Here is an 18,257-nt window from a genome sequence, read left to right as displayed (position 1 = left end):
TATGACAAAATTAGGTACGACTTGAGTTTTTCTAAGGTTAGAAGGGAAAAACTTTGAGATCATATTCTAATTGTTACTGCATAATAGTACTTAGACAAACAGTGCTTCCTGTACCTTCCCTCCCCTGCCTGTCCTCTTCCTAAGGTGCCTCCTTTCTCTGCTGCCTCCTTGCGGAGCAGTGGGTCTATAGCCGAGGGCATGGTTGGCATGGGTGATTAGGGTTTGCTGCTAGTACTGGTTGTGAAACCTCTAGCCGGACAGCTCTTGTGCCTGGGCCAGCTCCAAGGTCAGTCTTCTGCTAAGGAGGGGTAGCAGCCCCCTACCTCTTCTGTTTCCCCAGAAACCTCTGGTAGTGGATCCACTCTCTTCATTTATCTCAGCACATGTTGGGTTAAATTCCTTTAACGTGGAAATATTGCCCAAAATAGCCTAATGTCCAAAACACCAAAAGCAAGAAGAAATCTAAATGTTCAAGTGAGAATGTAGCCATTGCCACTTATCTACAACTCTCTTCATTTTTCTCCTAATTTTAAATGACACATTCCAAGTCATTCTCACAAGATGATAAATTAGTCCCTCCCTTTTGACAGGCCTTTTCTGAGCCTTCTCTGTCCCATTGCAGGTGGCCTCATCCACTGCTGCTTTGGGTAAGTGGCCACACTAAGAGGCAGAACATCAGTGTGGGCTCTGGAGTTTACAGAGTGGTCTCCTGGGCTTTGCAGCATGGTGGTCTATAACCTTGGCCAAATTATGTAACCAGTGTCTTTTAACTTGTAAATAAAGAATGAAGGGGTTCCCATGTCTTAATATTTGGGTGTTAAGTGACTTAACATGTCCACGGCTACCATAATGCTTGACATAAACAGTAGCTAATATTATTCAGTTGCATATTAGCCTAGATTTTTTATATTAGCCTACTTTTTTTTGTAAGAAATTTTGACTATAGATGACCCAAGAGACTAGAAATACAATAAAGCTGGAATAATGGTTTTCAAGGCCAAAGCTGAGAAACTGGCTCAGTATTCTCAAGGATCAGTGTATGCTTGGTGTTTCCTTCCTTAACAGGCCAATTGCTCGCAATCCTCATGTGTCATGCTGAGGTCCTCGGCCACATCAGAGGTAACGGTATTGCAGGCTAGTCTGTCGGCCGATCACATTGCTGACCTACGTGCACACTTCGCAGTAAACACTCTGTTACCTGTGTCCCGAGAGGCATAACATGCTGGGAACTTTCAGCTCCACATATCAGGTGAATTTACATTATCTGAACACCAAACTGCAGCCTGGGGCAAACGCTGAAGAACAGCCTTGCTCCATGTAGGCAGATGATCCACTGTCCATTATGGATTGAATCGTGCCGCTCACCTGTCTTCATATGTTGAAATTGTAACCTCCAGTATCTCACAGTGTGACCATATTTGGACGTGATTAAAGAAGTGATTAAAATGAGGTCCTTAAGTTGGGCCCAAATCCAGTATGACTGATGAAGGTTTGCGTGTGGATTCATACAGAGGTGGACAATGTGAAAATGGGGGAGAAAGGTGCACCCCTGCAAGCCAAGGAGAGGCCTGAACAGGTCCTTCCGTCACAACCCACAGAACTGTCCTGCCAACACCTTTTCTTGGACTTGGAGCCTCCAGGACGTGGGATGGTGTCATTTAGGCCCTGCGGTCTGTATGTAGTACTTTGTTGGGGCAGCCCTGGCAAACCAAGCCCTGGCGAAACAAACATCCTCTCTGTAATGACTGTAAAGAGGAGCAGCTTCCAGAATAGTACTTATAGATGCTGAGGAGCAACGTTAAAGGCGGTAGCAATCATGGTCTGTGTTGCCACCAGCAGATTTTTCTACCATCCGAGGATGGAATAGCTGGACAAATCTCTTAGTTTCTCTTGCATAAACTTCTTGAGGGTCATTGGGTCCTCAGGTCTGTAAAAACCTCAGCACAGCTTGCTTTTCAGAAACCATTTAAGTGTTGTCACAGTTTAAGGCACGTTAGGGGAAATGGAAAAATAACTAGAATTCTGCCCCTACCTGAGGATACTCAAAATCTTGCAGTGCCTCCAAGATCTGAGTTCATATCTGGATTATTTATGGAAATAACACACATCAGGGGTCCAGTCAGCCCCATCTGGGCTCTGCGGGTGATTCTGAAGCAGCCCACTGGAGTCCTCTGGGGGTCAGGCAAGATACAGATGCAGACATCTGTGTCTTAAGGCGAGTCAGGCTCTAGCTGTGTTACGTACCCTATTGTAGGTATGTGTTACTCTCAGTTGATCGATTGCTGTGTGAACCTCCTAGAGTATAAACAAAACTGGATGGCGTACGTCAGTCACTTCATGTGGCCATGTGTGTGTGTGGTGCTGGGGATTGAACCCAGGGCCTTGTGCATGCAAGGCAAGCATCTACCAACTGAGTTATAGTCCCAGCCCCCATGTGGCCTCTCCATGTAGTCAAGGGAATAAAACCTTGATGTATGAGATTGAAACATGGTTTATAGTAAACTTTAAAAAAATAAATAAGCAGTACCTAAACTAGTAGGAAGTATAGTAGATACAAAACCATTTATTATTAAGTGTTGACACATATCAATACTTGTATCAAGTGTGCAGTGTACATATGCATATGTGCTGTACCTCGTAACGCCTGGTAGTGCAGTAGGTGTGCTTACCAGCATCACCACAGACATGAGCAACGCGTCCTGCTGTGAGGTTATGACACCTCTGACGCTGCTAGGCGGTAGGAATTTTCAGCACCATTGTAACAGGACCGGCATGGTTTTTTTTGACTGGAATGTCATTATGCTGCTCATTGTAGGTGTGAAGTATTTTTAAAGTCCAGGAGCAGGGGCTGGGAATGTAGTTGAGTTGGTAGAGTGCTTGCCTCGCAAGTACGAGGCCCTGGGTTCGATCCCCAGCACTGTTAAAAACAAACAAACAAACAAATCCAGGAGCAGCAGCGAAAAAGGTACTCCTAAGGACAGAAGATGAGTAAGGGAAGTGGACAGGCAAGCCTGCTTGTGAGGTGTGTAGTGAGAGAAGACTGACCCTGAGAAGAGAATGAAGAGACTGGAAAACCAGAGCGTGCATTGAAGTAGAGGACTGAGCAGCATGCTGGGTTTATCACATCGGCCATTTTCTGATTGTTTAAATTACAGGTAGTGTGTGTTTGTGGTAGGCATCGTGCTAATGCTTTATTACTAACAATCTGCAAGAAGATCTGGACTCACCTTAGTTTACAGAAGCTACTGAGGTACAGAGAGGTTAAGTAATTGGCCCACCGTTACACAGTAAGAGGCAGAGCCTCGACCCCGTCTGTGTCTAACCACTGAGCTTTATATTATCTATATTTTTAATGAACATATTTTTTAACTTTATTTTTTCATGTGGTACTGAGGATCGAACTCAGTGCCTCTACTGCTGAGCCACAACCCCAGCCCACCACTGAACTTTGTTGATTCTCCAATAGTAGCTGGTTTGGAATTGGGATCTCACCAAGGCATATATCTAGGTATTATGATTTGAATCTTAACAGTCCCTCAAAGGGTCAGTGTTGAAGGCTGATGATACTATTGGGAGATGGTGTGGAGGCTGTAGGAGGTGGAGCCTAGTGAAAGAAAGTTAGATCATTGGGGGAGTGCCTTCCTCTCTCCCTCTGCTTCCTGGCTTCCATGAAATGAGCAGCTCTGTGCCACCTTGTGCTCCCTTTGCCACAGGCCCAAAAGCAATGGAGCCAACAACCATGGACTGAAATCTCTGAAACCTGAGCCAGAACAAATCTTTCCTTCTTATATATTGATTCTCTCAGTCAAGTGTTTTGTTCACGTGATGGAAAACTGGCGAACACACTAGGCTATAATTCTTTAATGGAAATCTCTCAAAATCTGAACTATGCCATTTAGACAAAGCCTATCGATAGCCATGTTTGGGGGGCTTGTAGAAAGCATGATCTGTTCTATTATCTGCTCCCTGAAGCCCTACCTTCCCACTTCCAAACTCACCTTTGTATTTTGCTGCATATTTGCTGATGCTCAGACTGGACATAAGGTTTTGGGATAGGACCAACATCAAGATAAATTTATGGCCAGTGTAGGGAGAGAGAGTCATTTAAGGTGAAGGGTACGTACTTTGGGAAAATTTATGTCTTGAATGATCTGTCATTGATCAATAGTAAGGAATTCTGGTCCTTCTTAGCTACCAGTACCTAGACGATTGTGACACATTTGCCTGCAGATATAGTCCATTTTTATCTTTTATTTAGTCCTCGTAGAACATTATGAAAGTAGGTTTTATGCGGTTTTATAGATGTTGGAAATGAAGTTCAGAAAAATTAGTTTCTTGCTGCCTGGGAGTACCTTTAAAAAAAAATGTGTTTCTTCGGGAGTTCCATGTTAACCTACGTGGAGCACAGAATATTTTGACTGCTTTGGTTCTGACATATCTTTAGGGTGTCTCACACTGCTACCTGTTAGTACAGGTGTATATGTGCCCTGTGGTTGTAAAATACATTTTTTATAAGCAGAGAACACCTCTGTAGGGCTTCACTCCTCGTAGGTTAGAGACAGCTAACACTTGGCTATGAAAAATGAATTATTCAATAGTGTGAAAGAGAGCATACTATTCTGTTAGGGACTTTTAAAGATGTCTGACCTAGATATGCTGTAGCATAAAGCATTGCATTCAAAATTCCCAGCATGCAAACAGGGTGTTTCATGGTAAGAGAAAAGCAGGTTAGTCACTCATTCAGCAAGTATTTGTTTTCTTTAGTAAAGGAATATGTTAGACTTAAAGGCGTGGAAGTGGGTGATTATATGTAAGAAGAGTGGTGGTAACCAGGAAATTCAGTTCAAGCCCAAAGCACCCATCATCAAGGGAAATAACTCCAGTATATTAACCCTATAGTGTGTTAAGTATTTTCACAATAACAACCTCATAAGGTAGGTTTTAATTTCTTGTTCTGCTAGAGCCATGGAGAGTCACAGACGTTAACCCAGCTCTTAAGGTCTAGGAGTGGAATTCAGAGTCATCTGCTGCATCCTGTGCTTCCCCCTGTGTTCCACAACCAGTTATTAGTGTGATTATGGAAAAGTCACTTAACTTGGCTGACTCTGTCCTCATTTTGGTAGTTTATAATGATGATTCAAATTCTGATTGATTAATAAGTATTCTAGAGAAATTCCAAGTCTGAATGTTGTGAACATATATTTTGAAAATTCCAAGTGCTGAGGCATCCCATTTAGCTGAATTTTATAACAAAATCACAATCATATTAAGTCTAAGGAGAGAGACTATTGAGCAGTCATAAATAAAACACATCAATGTGGAATGCATAGCTCGTAGAATCTTATGTAGGCTGGGGGAAGAGGGGAAGCTTCTCAGAGTGACATTTAAGCTAAACTCTGAAGGATGAATGCAAGTAGCCAAAGAGTGAGGTTTTCCAGAAGGAAAAGCATGATGATTTATTTGTTAAGTTTCTGTCAGAAATAGCACACGGCAGGAAGGGGTGAACTATTGGATATTTCATAAGGGATGTGACCTTGTGGTCCTCTCGCGGCTGTTCTTTCACATGGCACCAGAGATTGTATTCCACGGAATAAGGCTCATGAACTACCCCCTTTTTCAGACAAACTATTATGTATCAATAAAATTAACTGAAAACTAAGAACGGAGAAAGTGTAGCAAGGTGCCCGGTACAAAGAGAGCATAAAAATTTAGTAGCTCTTCTCTATTAGGAATAGCCAACTTCAAAAGCAACTGAGAGTGTCCTATGTACCTTAGCATTAAAGTCATAAGACTTAGGCGTGAATTCCACCACTGGCAAAGTTTATGAAAAGACAACTTCACTGAAAAATATGAAAGAATAGAATGGAAAGTTGTCTCATGAACCTAAATGAGATACATTTAATGGCATGGAATTTTAAAAATTATAACTGTAAATCCATTAACACCATTCAATATCCCAAAGGTATTTTTATGAAACTTGATAAGCTTATTTGAAAAAAGAGGGCATAGAAATATTTTCTTTCTTGGGAGATGAATTATGAAGGCAACTTGTCCTTTGGGAACCAGAATTTACTAAAGTTATATTAATGTATTATAAAATAATTGTTTTGGCACAGAAAAGAACAAATAATACAAACTAGAAAGTCCAGGATAAAATGCATAGAGATAGATATGCCTATAGTACAATGTTGGCATTTTGATCAGGAAAGAATGGACTATTTAATATTGGGATAATTCACTATTCATTTGGTTAAATAGTATATTTTTACCTTAGACTATACAGAAGGAAATTCCAGATCCACCAGGTATTTTTAAAATCTTGGAGTGGAGAATGTTTTCCTAAACAACAAATTTATAACCACAAGAGACAAATGACATAGTGGAGAAAAACAACACGCAGAAGACAAAACTGCAGTTACTAATCAATTTTTAAAAGCACAAAACAATTAGCAAAATATTTAACAGGTAAAAAAGAAATACAAGTAAAGAACATTAAAACACGATCAACCTTACCAAATACCTAAAAGTGCAATTTTATTGATTTTGCCTATAAAGTGGCAAAGATGTACATGATCAGTACTATCCATTCTTAACCTAGATTTGAGAAAAAGGATACTTCGGGAATGTTATTGATAAAAACTCTTTTAGAAGGCAATTTGGCAATATAACAAAAATATAGGAGATTATACACTTTATTCATTAATCTACTTCTTTGAATCTATCCTGTGGAAATGGTCATGCATGTGCAAAACAGGTATGTACAGTATCATGGTCCTTTCTTATGGGTGTGTGGTGAGGCTATGACAGTATTTGTAACAGTGGAAATGGAAAAAGAAACAACAGCAAAACAATGAAAAAACCCCTCGAAGTGTTCTCGAAAAGGAGATGTTGAATATATCCCTACCAAGCAATATAATGCTGACATTAAGATGAATAAAAAAATCCATATGTACTAACCTAGAAATGGCAACAAGACACATGGAGTGGAGGCGCATGTTGTCTGGTTTTCACGTCTCCCTACATCCGTATTAACACATGGTCCAGAGGGCTCTGTAGAAGCCAGTGTGGTTGGAATGTTCCCACCCAAGCCTATTGATGAATGTAATTCCCACTGTGAGACTGGAAAGGTGGAAACGTAATGTGACTAGGGGGAGGTAATTAAGGTTAAAGGAGGCTGTAAGGGTGGAGCTCTCATGGGGTGGGATTATGGCTTTGTAGGAAGAGGAGACACCTGAGCTAGGATGCCATTGATGCCCTAGTTGCCTTGGGACTACAGAGGATTCCCCACGTGTGGCCACCAGAACTTCTAGTCTTCAGAACTGTGAGCTGAACAAAGTTATTCTTTCCTAATTACTCAGGCTGTGGTGGTCGGTTATAGCAACAGAAGATGGACGAAGGCACTTTTCAGTGTTTGGTACTATAGAGATGAGAAAGTTAAAAACTCTCTGAGGGGCTGAGTTGTGGCTCAGTGGCCTAGCATGTGTGAGGCACTGGTTCTCAGCACCATATAAAATAAATAAATTTGTTGTGTCCATCTCCAACTAAAAATATTTTTTAAAAAACTCCCTGAGACTCCTTTTCAGGTAAGATTCCAAACAAACCTAAAGATACCTCTAATCAGATGACCTATAAGACTGATTTGGAACTGAATTACGTGGGGGGAAGAAGCAGGGTCTGAGGCATCTACTGTGCCGGCTTGTCATATGATGAGGGTGGTCATGGTGGGTGCAGGCTTTCCAATATGGCGGGAAGCCTCCTGATCACAGGAGCAGCTGTGCCTTGCAGGCACACTTTTGTGGGATGGAATTGGGAGTCATTCCTAGGAGTCAGCTTGGATTCATTGCTTTGGCCTCTTTGTGCGATTGCTGGGGATTGAACCCAGGGCCTTGTGCATGCTAGGCAAACACTCTACCAACTGAGCTATACCCCCAACCCCCATAAATCCCTTTTGCTTCAGCTAGCTAAAGGAGTTTTTTTTTTTTTCCCCCCTAAACATAAGAATCCTGAACAAATAATCAATTTAGGAAGTGTTGTAGGAAACAGCTCCTTAAGGAAATGGCCTCCTGGTCTAGTTGTCTGACTGGCCGGGGTCAAGGCAGCAAGGGTCCAGTTCCCATTAGGGGATGGGACATAGAATTGCAGCTGGTGCCCATGGCTGGTGTAAGGCCCCCCAAAAGGAAACCCCAACTCTGTCCCATGGATCGACGGCAACCCCAATCAACCACAGGAGGCGTCACTTGATGCAAACCGCAAGAGGTGTTTATTCCAGCGCGCTGGGACCCGACTCGTGACTCACACAGGAGTCCAGGAGTCGAGTCCTGAGCAAAAAATCTTGTAGGTTTACAAAGGCAGAGACCACACATCAGGAGGGGTCGCACATGAAAGGGAAAAGGGGAACAAAGCTGCCGGGAAATTTCAAAGGGGGTCTGGGTTTGCTGATAACATACAACATGTTTCACAATGTTTTACAACAGGGTGTAGATTCTGGTGTCTTAACTGCCTGAATACTATCTTGCTCCAATTACTCTTTTACTCTCTGTTTGGGGCTGTTTCCTGGAACAGCTTTAAGGGCTTTGTTCCCGTCACTGGGAGGGAGACCTTAGGGAGTTGAGATAAAACAGACAGCTTAAAAAATGTCCATTCTTTCATTTCCCCATTTTCTTTTTTGGTAAGTTCTAATCATGGAACTTCTGTCTCTATATACTCTTCTCCGAAGCTATTTCCTTGGCGGAGGGACTGGTATTGTTGCCTGAGCATTAGTACCTGTACAGCACTTACTCTCTCCCTGATGAAGGTGACTCCGTGAAGGAGATGTTCAGAGGGTTACATCACCCTTGGTTGTTACATTTGGGTGCCGTAAGATTTTGCTGTACAGTTATCAAATCCCAGGAGGAGGTGGGGCGCCAATAAGTGTTGCCAGTAGTCTCATACCCCCATGCAGAGCAATAATAATGGTCGATACCTCCACACGTCCTTGCCATATTCTGTGACCTCCCATCCTGGGGGCAGACATAGAAAGGGGTCTGTTTTAGATTGTCACGGGAGCGTGGGTAGTTACTTCCTGGCTTGTACCCTTCAACTAGGCAGTATTCTGTTCCCCCGAAAGGCCTGGGTGATGTTGGCCAATGTCTATGGGCCTCCTCAGAAGTCAGGGTAGGGATGTCCCAATTATCTAACCCAGCTACTAAGGCGCAGATGTCTGGGGTTAGGGACGCCCACCAAGCCCAAAGGGGTTTCTCCCTGGTGGTGCTCCATATTATATCTCCAGTCTGGGAGAGGACCTGCCATGTTAGTCATTGGGGGGCATGAGGGTTGGGACTACTTATTGGCGAGAGGTGCGTCAACAGGAGCAGGAACACGGTGGATGCGGCGCTTGAGGAGGTTGTCCAATTTTTCCACTTTCCACGTTGGGTCTGGTGGGGGTGCAGGCTTGACATGCGAAGCGTGAATCCAGGCGGCGATGCCATCGACTTTTCAGGCAGGCAAGGGCCCAGGGGGCACCAATTAGCAGCCCCTTGTTTGCAGTCCTTGATAAACAGTCCTTGATAAAGGCAGGTAAATTTGGTAATCAATGGCCTCATGAGATCCTTGACATTCCATTCTTCCAGGGGCAGTCTCCAACTTGCAGAGGCAGATGACTTTATGGCCTCCACTTCATTGATTTGACCCGATCCCCTGTTTCTACACTAACTACCTGTTCCCAATTCTGGCTCTGGCTTCATTCCCCCCTTTAGCTTTAGGAACCCCTAACTGCTTGTTAAGGAAATGAAAGGGGGTGTCGGTCATTCTGGCTGCTTCGAAGCTGAAAGGGGGCAGCGAGGGGCAAGCAGTTTGGAGTTCCTTTTTTAAAAAATTTCGGGTCAATTGAGGGATCCAAGGAAGAAGTCTGGTTGGGGAAGAGCAGGTTGTAAAGTCATCTGGGGGTGGGTGCTTCTATGATAGAAGAACAAAAAGACATGAGTACTGAAATGAGATTAGTACAAAGTAAATGTTGCAGCATCTGAAACATGCCACTGAGTATCATGAAAATGACAGAAGTCAATCTCTCACCAGGAGGTGGAAGAACTGAGAAATTGTTCCCATAACTAGGCCTAGCAAAGGCTGGAGAGGACAAGGCCTTTATTTGGGGACTTTAACATTGTCCAGGTTATCAGGAATGTAAACACAACATTTAACTCTTAATGTCATAGATGTCCCCAGAAAATATAGTTAAGCTACTTAATGTCATCTGATTTTGTAAAATATCCCTTTATTACCTGTGTTTAGTAGAGATCTCTATACTTCTGTTACTTAGGAATAGATAATCATACTAGCAAACATAGATTAAGTCTACCTGTGTAGCTTAGGAAGTTCTGCAGGCCTTAAACTGACTTAAAACTTCTGACTCTGGCAGTTTCTCTTGATAGTTATCAGGCTACATCTAAAGTTACATTTAACTATTATTTCCTTTAAATGCCCAAGAATGGCTATACTTTGGTTTTAACTGTTTTGCTGGGTGTCTAAGATCAAGCTGGTCAAATTGACCTGGTTCCTGTCTTGTTAAAGAGTCAGTTGAGTTCCCACAGGGGTCACTCATTGAGAACTTAAGAGCGGCTTCCTAGTTCCACCAGTGACTTTGGTTAGGCAGGGTCTCTTGATGAGGTGACTTCCTTTGGAAGCATCAAGGGATGTTTCCCTTTTCCCATGACCCTCCTCTGCAGCAGATGCACTGAGTGATTTTTCATCCTCTAGTCTCAACAATCTCCTTGATCAGGAGGTTGTGTGACCCAGAGTTGCAACGCTCCTTAGAGAAGTCCTCTTATTCCCTGGGTTCAGGCTGACTTTGAGGGCAAGACCCAAATATGGACTTTTCTTGACCTCTGTATTTAACTCCAATCTCTAAGTTTGATCTTAATCATCCAGCAAGCCAGTCTCACCAGTCATAAAGTAAGAGTACTGGGCTTTAACTTCAATGTCTATAACTTTACAGTTATTTACCCCTTTATCTAACTGGAGTCTGTATTAGTACTGGAAGTTACACTATCTGTTCCATAGGTGATGGCTTATTATCACAAGTTACCTAGGTTGTGTGTTCTTGAAGCAGCTACTTCTGCAAAACATTAACAGGTAACAGTTTTACAAAATGAAATTAGCAAGAGTAAAAATATATTCAGCTTGTATAATAGCTATCTTGAATTTTGATTGAGAACCACATTCTATCCCCTATTTGAGATCACAGTACTTTTACAACAAGAACCAATTTTTTTGACTATAACTTTAAATAAGCTGAAGTCTGACTTATTTTGGAGCTATTCTACACACAGTGAGGTGGGAGGCAGAGCCTTATCTCAGGTAAGGTGTGGCTCTTTACAGATCTTAAGTGTTCTAATTCTGATGTTGATCTTTGCTTCTTCCTTAAATATCATTAAGTAGTTTACATATGCTGTTTCCTGAGTCTATATAAACTTTATAATAACACAATTTAACATAGTATCTAAAATATGAATCAAAGAAAGGCTGAGAGAGCTTTTAACTTTCCTTTTGTGTGATTAAGTGGCAACATGTTTTCATGTTTCTTTCAGGTTTCACAATATTAACCTTTAAACAAATCAGACTCTAATGTTTAGAAATACATTTACATTTGAAATTCTTTATCTCAGTGTAAAAAGTGACAAATTTTACACATACCCTATCGATAGCAGGTCCTATAATAGAACATTAAATGATAGAAATAAATCCCCAATAAAATTTACTCTTTATGAGTTTAAAATTACCATTACAGACAAGTTTAATCTGGAGTATAGCAGAGCTTAATAAATTCCTTGCTTTAAAAACTTGTGTACCTGAAAAATATGAACACATTTAATATACAACTAGTGACCATTTCACAATTACCTTGACACTTTTATCTTACCAAATTTAGTTTTTAAAGAAAAATGTAGACTCTGTAACATACTACAATACTCTATAACAGTTGTTTAACCATAATTGTATACACCCCAATTTTTTTTTTCCAAGAGCATATGAATGTTTATTTCAACGAGCTGAAGTTTTGAGTTTGATGAGAGAAAAATGTCTCAGTCCAATTTTGCAGATCTCTTATTATGGGACTGTATATCAGATGCAAAGGTGTAGTATTTTATAGGGAAGCAACTAAGATTAGGGCCAATTTTTCCAAGGCAACCCTTTTGGATCTATTAAGCACCCAATATATCAAAGGATGCTTACAAATGGATACATCAGGTGTATTTACAATATTCTCTTGAGAGTTTATTATAAACCAGTCTCATAGGCCACAAGGAAATAAAAGGACTATGTACAGCCTTATGGGAAACAGGCAGGGAGCTGAGGAGGGCCAAGATGAGTCTAGGGCCTTGGTGAGTGCATTCCCGGGGGAGGGGGCCCTGTAAGGGAAACCAGACAATCCGGTGAGACTCCAGGAACAACAGCATAACAAACAAACAGGTCTGTGGTAACGTGGCCCTGGGGGATCGGGCCCATGCCTCTGTGGAGCTACTTCCATAACTCTGTGGCCAAGGGTCAAAGGAGGCCTCGCATCCCTGGGGGAGGGGGCCGTATTCCTGGAGGTGGCATGCCCATCAGGGTCCCTCGTCCAGGGGGAATCCCCATTGGGGGACCCACGGGAGGCCTCATACCAGGAGGCGGGCCCATCATGCCTGGAGGGGGTGTCCCTCGGCCCATAGGTGGTGGAGGACCGCCACGGCCTGGTGGGTACTGGGTTGGAGCCCCTGCAATACTGGCAGTGGCAGCAGCTGCAGCAGCTGCAACAGTACCTCTTCCTTGTGGGGTCATCACCTGTTGAGATGGCCCACCAACCCCGCGGACTGGTCCAGCAAGACCTGCAGGAGCCTGGGGCATAGGAACACCAGCTGGGATTCCTCTGCCAGCAGCCCTGCCAATTCCTGGGCCTCCAGCAGCTCCAGCACTCGAGCAATGCCAGTATCTTTGGGAGGAGGTCCTTCTACTGTCATTGAGACCAGGTTCTCCCCTCGAAGCAGCACCAGACTAAGGACTCGTTTCTCTTCCCTTTCTGCTTGTTTGGAGTTCTTCGGCTTGATCTTCCTGAACTCATCACAATCACAGAGGATCAAATTCATATGCTTGTCGAAAGCCTTGAAGGTACCAATGAAGATCCGGCCATCTTGCAGGATGCACCTCATCCTGTAGTCAATGTGCTGCAGCATCTTGCTGCTCTTGCCCACAGTCATGGTGGCGGTTCTGATGGCTTTGATTCCTGCTGGATTCGCCTCCACTGAGGCCTAGACGCCCGCCAACAGCCGGATTCCTGCCGTCGCTACCGGAAATGCAGCCGCCAGCGAAATGTACACCCCAATTTTTAAGACTAATTGTTCTAAAGAATAAAACTTAATAGACACAAAGTTAAGAGTAAATTAGTGTTCCAAATCCTTGTCATTTTACCATGTCATTCTACCATATAGATTAAACTTTGGTTTATATCAGAACATTAGTATTTCACCTTAGGAAAAACCTTAAATAGTTTTAGCTGTCTCACATACATATAACCAATTTAGTTACACTCAAACTTGTTGAAATTTGCCCTTTACTTACACAGACTTTCTTAGCACTTACTTAGACCCTCATGTGTTTCATCACACAAGCACTTTCTTACCCAGAAACATTTCCTTTTTCCTTTTACTAAATATATTTCCATACCCAGAACTTTTTATTTTCTTTTTTCCTTTCTGTCGACACCTTTTTGTTTACGTTCTGAAACAACTCTCATGAAATTTTTGAATTTAGATAAATTACTCCATTTTAACAAGATAAAATACTTTGTTGTTATAGTACTCTAACTGAAACACTGTGAGAGGGGAGACGGTAACATTAAAACCAAATCTAAGAGCTCCTTGGAGCTTAGCAGATGGAACGCTCACCCTCCAGGTTGGGGTTCTACCTGTTAGGACATAACTCTTAATAACCTAGTTTTTAGTAATGACACAAAGCAATTTTAAACACTTTTATTTACCAACCTATGAAAACACCAATAATGTTTAAGTATGATACTCCATGGAATTTAAGGAGTTAAAAGTACTCGATGTTACTTAACAATTAGCATTTTAACTTTGTAAATTAATCAGATGTCTCTACAAACACATTTGAGTAATCCCATACATGTTAACTCTAATTCACTTATTCTGTAAAAACCAAGATATCAGACAAGTGTCCTGAGCAGTATTTGCTGTCTCTTTCCTGTTGAAGAAAAGTCCTAGAAACAATTGATATTAGACACTTTATTAACATCAATATTTTATTAGCTTGACCACCTAGAGACTTGTGAGTTATTTTCAAAGACATTTTACTTTTATTAGTTTACCCAATTTGAACCTTTTTAAATCACGTGAATTAAAAGTATCTGGATCCATTTTTAAATTTTAATTTTAGGAGCGCTCAGTTTTGATACAGACAAAACATGACACCAGACAGCACAACATACAAATAACACAAAATCAAGGCCTTGTAACTTTATAGGTGAATCTCCATTGCAGTGTAACAGATGTTCAAACACTCTAGTTGAATAAAAATAGAACTGATCAAAAAATCTTGAGCTCAAAAAAACATAATTAAAAAAAAACCAAGAGTCCTGGAAAAAAATCATACGGCCGTTAATTACTTTAGTAAAGTACCATAAAATTTACTTTGCTGGAGTTTTAAAGACTCTTTTTAAGTTTTCTTTCCCTGGGTTTGAGACCGGTCTCCTACTGAGCCTTTAGGCTTCTTTTATTTATATTTCAGTGAAAGCCTTGACTGAGATCTGGAAGGATCTAACAGGTTTTAACAGAAACCTTGTGCCTAGGGCATTTTAGCCACCTCATCAGGACAGGTTGGATGTTAAAATTATGAGACCTTATTTTCCATTACTTTTGAGAATGAAGCTACTTTGCTAAGTTACCCTTCAGAGCTGTCGGGAGGGGGAGTCCGGAGAAGGAAACTTTGGGGTCCACCTGAGAGTAGCCCGGGCCGAGAACCCCGCAGTTGTTCCAACCCTTCCTCCACCTTGTCCGCCACAAACACACAACAGAATCAGACGGGCGCGATCTCAACCTGATCAGCGCCCTTACCGATGGAGACCACCAGGCGTCCCTGGCTCTCCTCCACCCTTGGGGCGTCCGCCAGGGCTGCAACCTGTGGCCCCCCAGGCACGTCTGCCGACCACTGTTCAGCCACTCTCACGAGTCACCGAACGGCTGCCAAACTGAAACCGGAAGCGCGCTCACAGAACCAGACCAACTAACAAAACACAAGACAAAGACAGACAACTTCGGGGTACCCCTTCTTACCTCCAAGGTCGACTCCGCGGATGAGGGGGGGCCGTCTTATCCCGGATGAGCCCCCAAATGTAAGGCCCCCCAAAAAGGAACCCCAACTCTGTCCCATGGATCGACGGCAACCCCAATCAACCACAGGAGGCGTCACTTGATGCAAACCGCAAGAGGTGTTTATTCCAGCGCGCTGGGACCCGACTCGTGACTCACACAGGAGTCCAGGAGTCGAGTCCTGAGCAAAAAATCTTGTAGGTTTATAAAGGCAGAGACCACGCATCGGGAGGGGTCACACATGAAAGGGAAAAAAAGGAAAAAAGGGGAACAAAGCCGCCGGGAAATTCCAAAGGGGGTCTGAGTTGGCTGATAACATACAACATGTTTCACAATGTTTTACAACAGGCTGTAGATTCTGGTCAATCGTTTCTGGTAATCTTACTGTCTGAGCACTATCTGGCTATCTGGCTCAATTTACTCTTTTACTCTCTGTTTGGGGCTGTTTCCTGGAACAGCTTTAAGGGCTTTGTTCCCATTACTGGGAGGGAGACCTTAGGGAGTTGAGATAAAACAGACAGCTTAAAAAAATGTCCATTCTTTCATCAACTTGTTGCTGTGATCATTGTTGCTATGGGTTTGTCAACTTTTTTACTATTCTAAAGAATCAGGTTTTTTTCTTTGATGACTTCCTGTACTGTGTATTTGTTTTCTATGACATTAATTTCTGCTTACTTATTTCCTTTCCTTATTTTTGGGATTAAATTGTTATTCTTTTTGTAACTTTGTAAGAAGGTCGCTTAGATAGTGATTTTCAGTTTTTGTTTTCTAATATGCATTTAAAGCTATAAAAAATCTGAATGCAGTTTTAGTTACATCCTGCAAGATTTGCTATGCCACACTTTGTCACTCAATTAAAATATTTTCTCATTTGTTGTGCCTTGTCCCTTTACCCATGGATTATTTAGAAATGAATCACATTTCCAAATACTTGGAAATTTTCTAGTTATTTTCAAATTGATTTCTAGCTTAATGTCAGGACAGAGAACATAGTTTGAATAATTTTTTTTTCTTAAAACTTTGTTGATACTTGGTTTATGGTCCTGCATGTGGTCAATTTTAGAAAATATTCTGTTTACTTGGAAAGAATGTACATTGTTATTTTTAGGTAGTGTACTATGAATCACAATTAGATCAACTTATTAAATCATGTTGTTTAGGCCTCTGTACTGAATTTTTTTGTCTGCTTATTTCATCAGTTACTGAGAAAGTTATGTTAAAATCTTTCATTCTGATTGAAGATTTCTTTCTTTCAGTTCTGCCATTTTTTGCTTTCCCTGTTTTGAAGCTGTTATTGGATATTTAAAATTTAAAAACGTATCTTTCATGTTGGATTGATAACTTCTATCATTATAAAAAGGAATTCACATTTATGTCTTTCCTTAAAGTCTATTTTGATATTAGAATACCACCTTAAATTTGTGATTTGAATAGTATGAATTTCTCTTTCTTATATTCAGACTTTGTGTCCTGATACTTCAGCTATGGCTTTTGTGAGCACCATAGTTATATATATTTTTTTTATATATTTGAATAACCTGCCTTTCACTTTACTGAATTTAATAGTAAACTGTGGCTCAGTGGCAGAACGCTTGCCTGGCGTGTGTGAGGCACTGGGTTCCATTCTCAGCACTGCATGTAAATAGGTAAATAAAAAGTAAAGGTCCATTGACAACTTTACAGAAATGCCCATTAATTTACATATAATTGTGAATTGGGCCTAAATCTTCCATCTATTAATTTTACCCACTTTGTATTTATTTCCCTCTACTTGTCTCCTTTGGGTTACTCTCCCTGCTTTTGGCTTATGTGTTTTTTCAGTAATCTTTTAGTAGGTAGCTTAGAGATTGCAACATACAGTCTTTACATGTCAAGTGTATTATCAACACTTTTATTTTTTCCGAAAGAATGTTGGGATCTTAGTGTAATGTACAAAGCTGCTCCCCCGCCCTTTCCATTGCAGCCATTTCCCCGCCTCCCAACTCCTGTCAGTCTGTGAACATCCTGGCTAGCTATTGGTTCATCAGTCAGCTTGCAAGCATCCTTCTCCGTTATTGGTCCCGTTAGCCCAGCGGAATTACAGCTTCCCCGCCATCTTTTCTCTTGCTTTCTCTCTCCTACTCACTTTCTTTCTCCTCCTCGCTTTCCGCTCTCTCTAGCGCACGCCCTTTCTCGTTCCCTTTCTCATTTCCTCATTTTCTCTCTTACCCTGCAGGGAGACACTGTTTGCTTAATAAACTCCCTTATGTGATTTCCCGTGTCCCGCGTGGTTTTCGTGGGATTCCTTACACTTAGAATACCTTAACTTTGTCTCCTTTCACCCTTTTATGTTGTGAGGCATTTTAATTTTACAAACATGTTAAGCCCTGTACATTATTATTTTATGTAGTGATGTTCATTTAAATTTACCCAGATTAATAATTTTTCCTCTTTCTATTTCCATGTTCCCATCTGGAATCATTTTTATTCTAAGTTTATTGTAGGATTTAAAATGTCTTGCTCTTTTAAAAAAAACATGTTTACTGGAATTTTATGGTAATTTATCATAAAATTCATCCATTTTAAGTGCACAGTTCAGTGGCCTCTGGGCTGTGTAACCCGCACCTCTATCCTATTTATTCCCATCGTCCCCCAGAGCTCTCTTGTGCCCATTGCTGTCATTCCTTAACCGTACCCCAGTTCCAGGAAATCATTACTCCAATGTCTCTACAGATTTGCCTTCTATGAAAATGAAGCCAGAATTGGGGACAGGCAGTTAGTGTAGAAATGGGGATCGAGTCAAATCCAGGAAATGAAGCCATGAAAGCCACCTGCCTCTGGAAGTTGGAGACTGTCCCTGGGAGAATGGAGTGTCAAGGATCTCCGGAGCCCATTGATTACCAAATTCACCTGCCTTATCAAGGACTGCAGGCAGGAGCTGCT

General features: G+C 41.6%; 1 protein-coding gene across 1 annotated transcript; it reads right to left on the bottom strand.

The window, feature by feature from the left end:
* Positions 1 to 12,377: 12,377 nt before the first annotated feature.
* LOC306661318 (small nuclear ribonucleoprotein-associated protein B-like) lies at positions 12,378 to 13,317 on the bottom strand. Its single transcript, XM_079140194.1, is given in 2 exon segments — positions 12,378 to 12,926; positions 12,929 to 13,317. Coding segments are annotated over 2 exon segments (687 nt in total). The 5' UTR covers positions 13,209 to 13,317; the 3' UTR covers positions 12,378 to 12,519.
* Positions 13,318 to 18,257: the final 4,940 nt, after the last annotated feature.

Source organism: Sciurus vulgaris, assembly GCF_902686455.1.
Source record: "Sciurus vulgaris genome assembly, chromosome: 5".
Taxonomy (NCBI): Eukaryota; Metazoa; Chordata; class Mammalia; order Rodentia; family Sciuridae; genus Sciurus; species Sciurus vulgaris.
The sequence above is the reverse complement of the archived record's forward strand: the minus strand, read 5'-3'. Positions and strand labels throughout refer to the sequence as shown.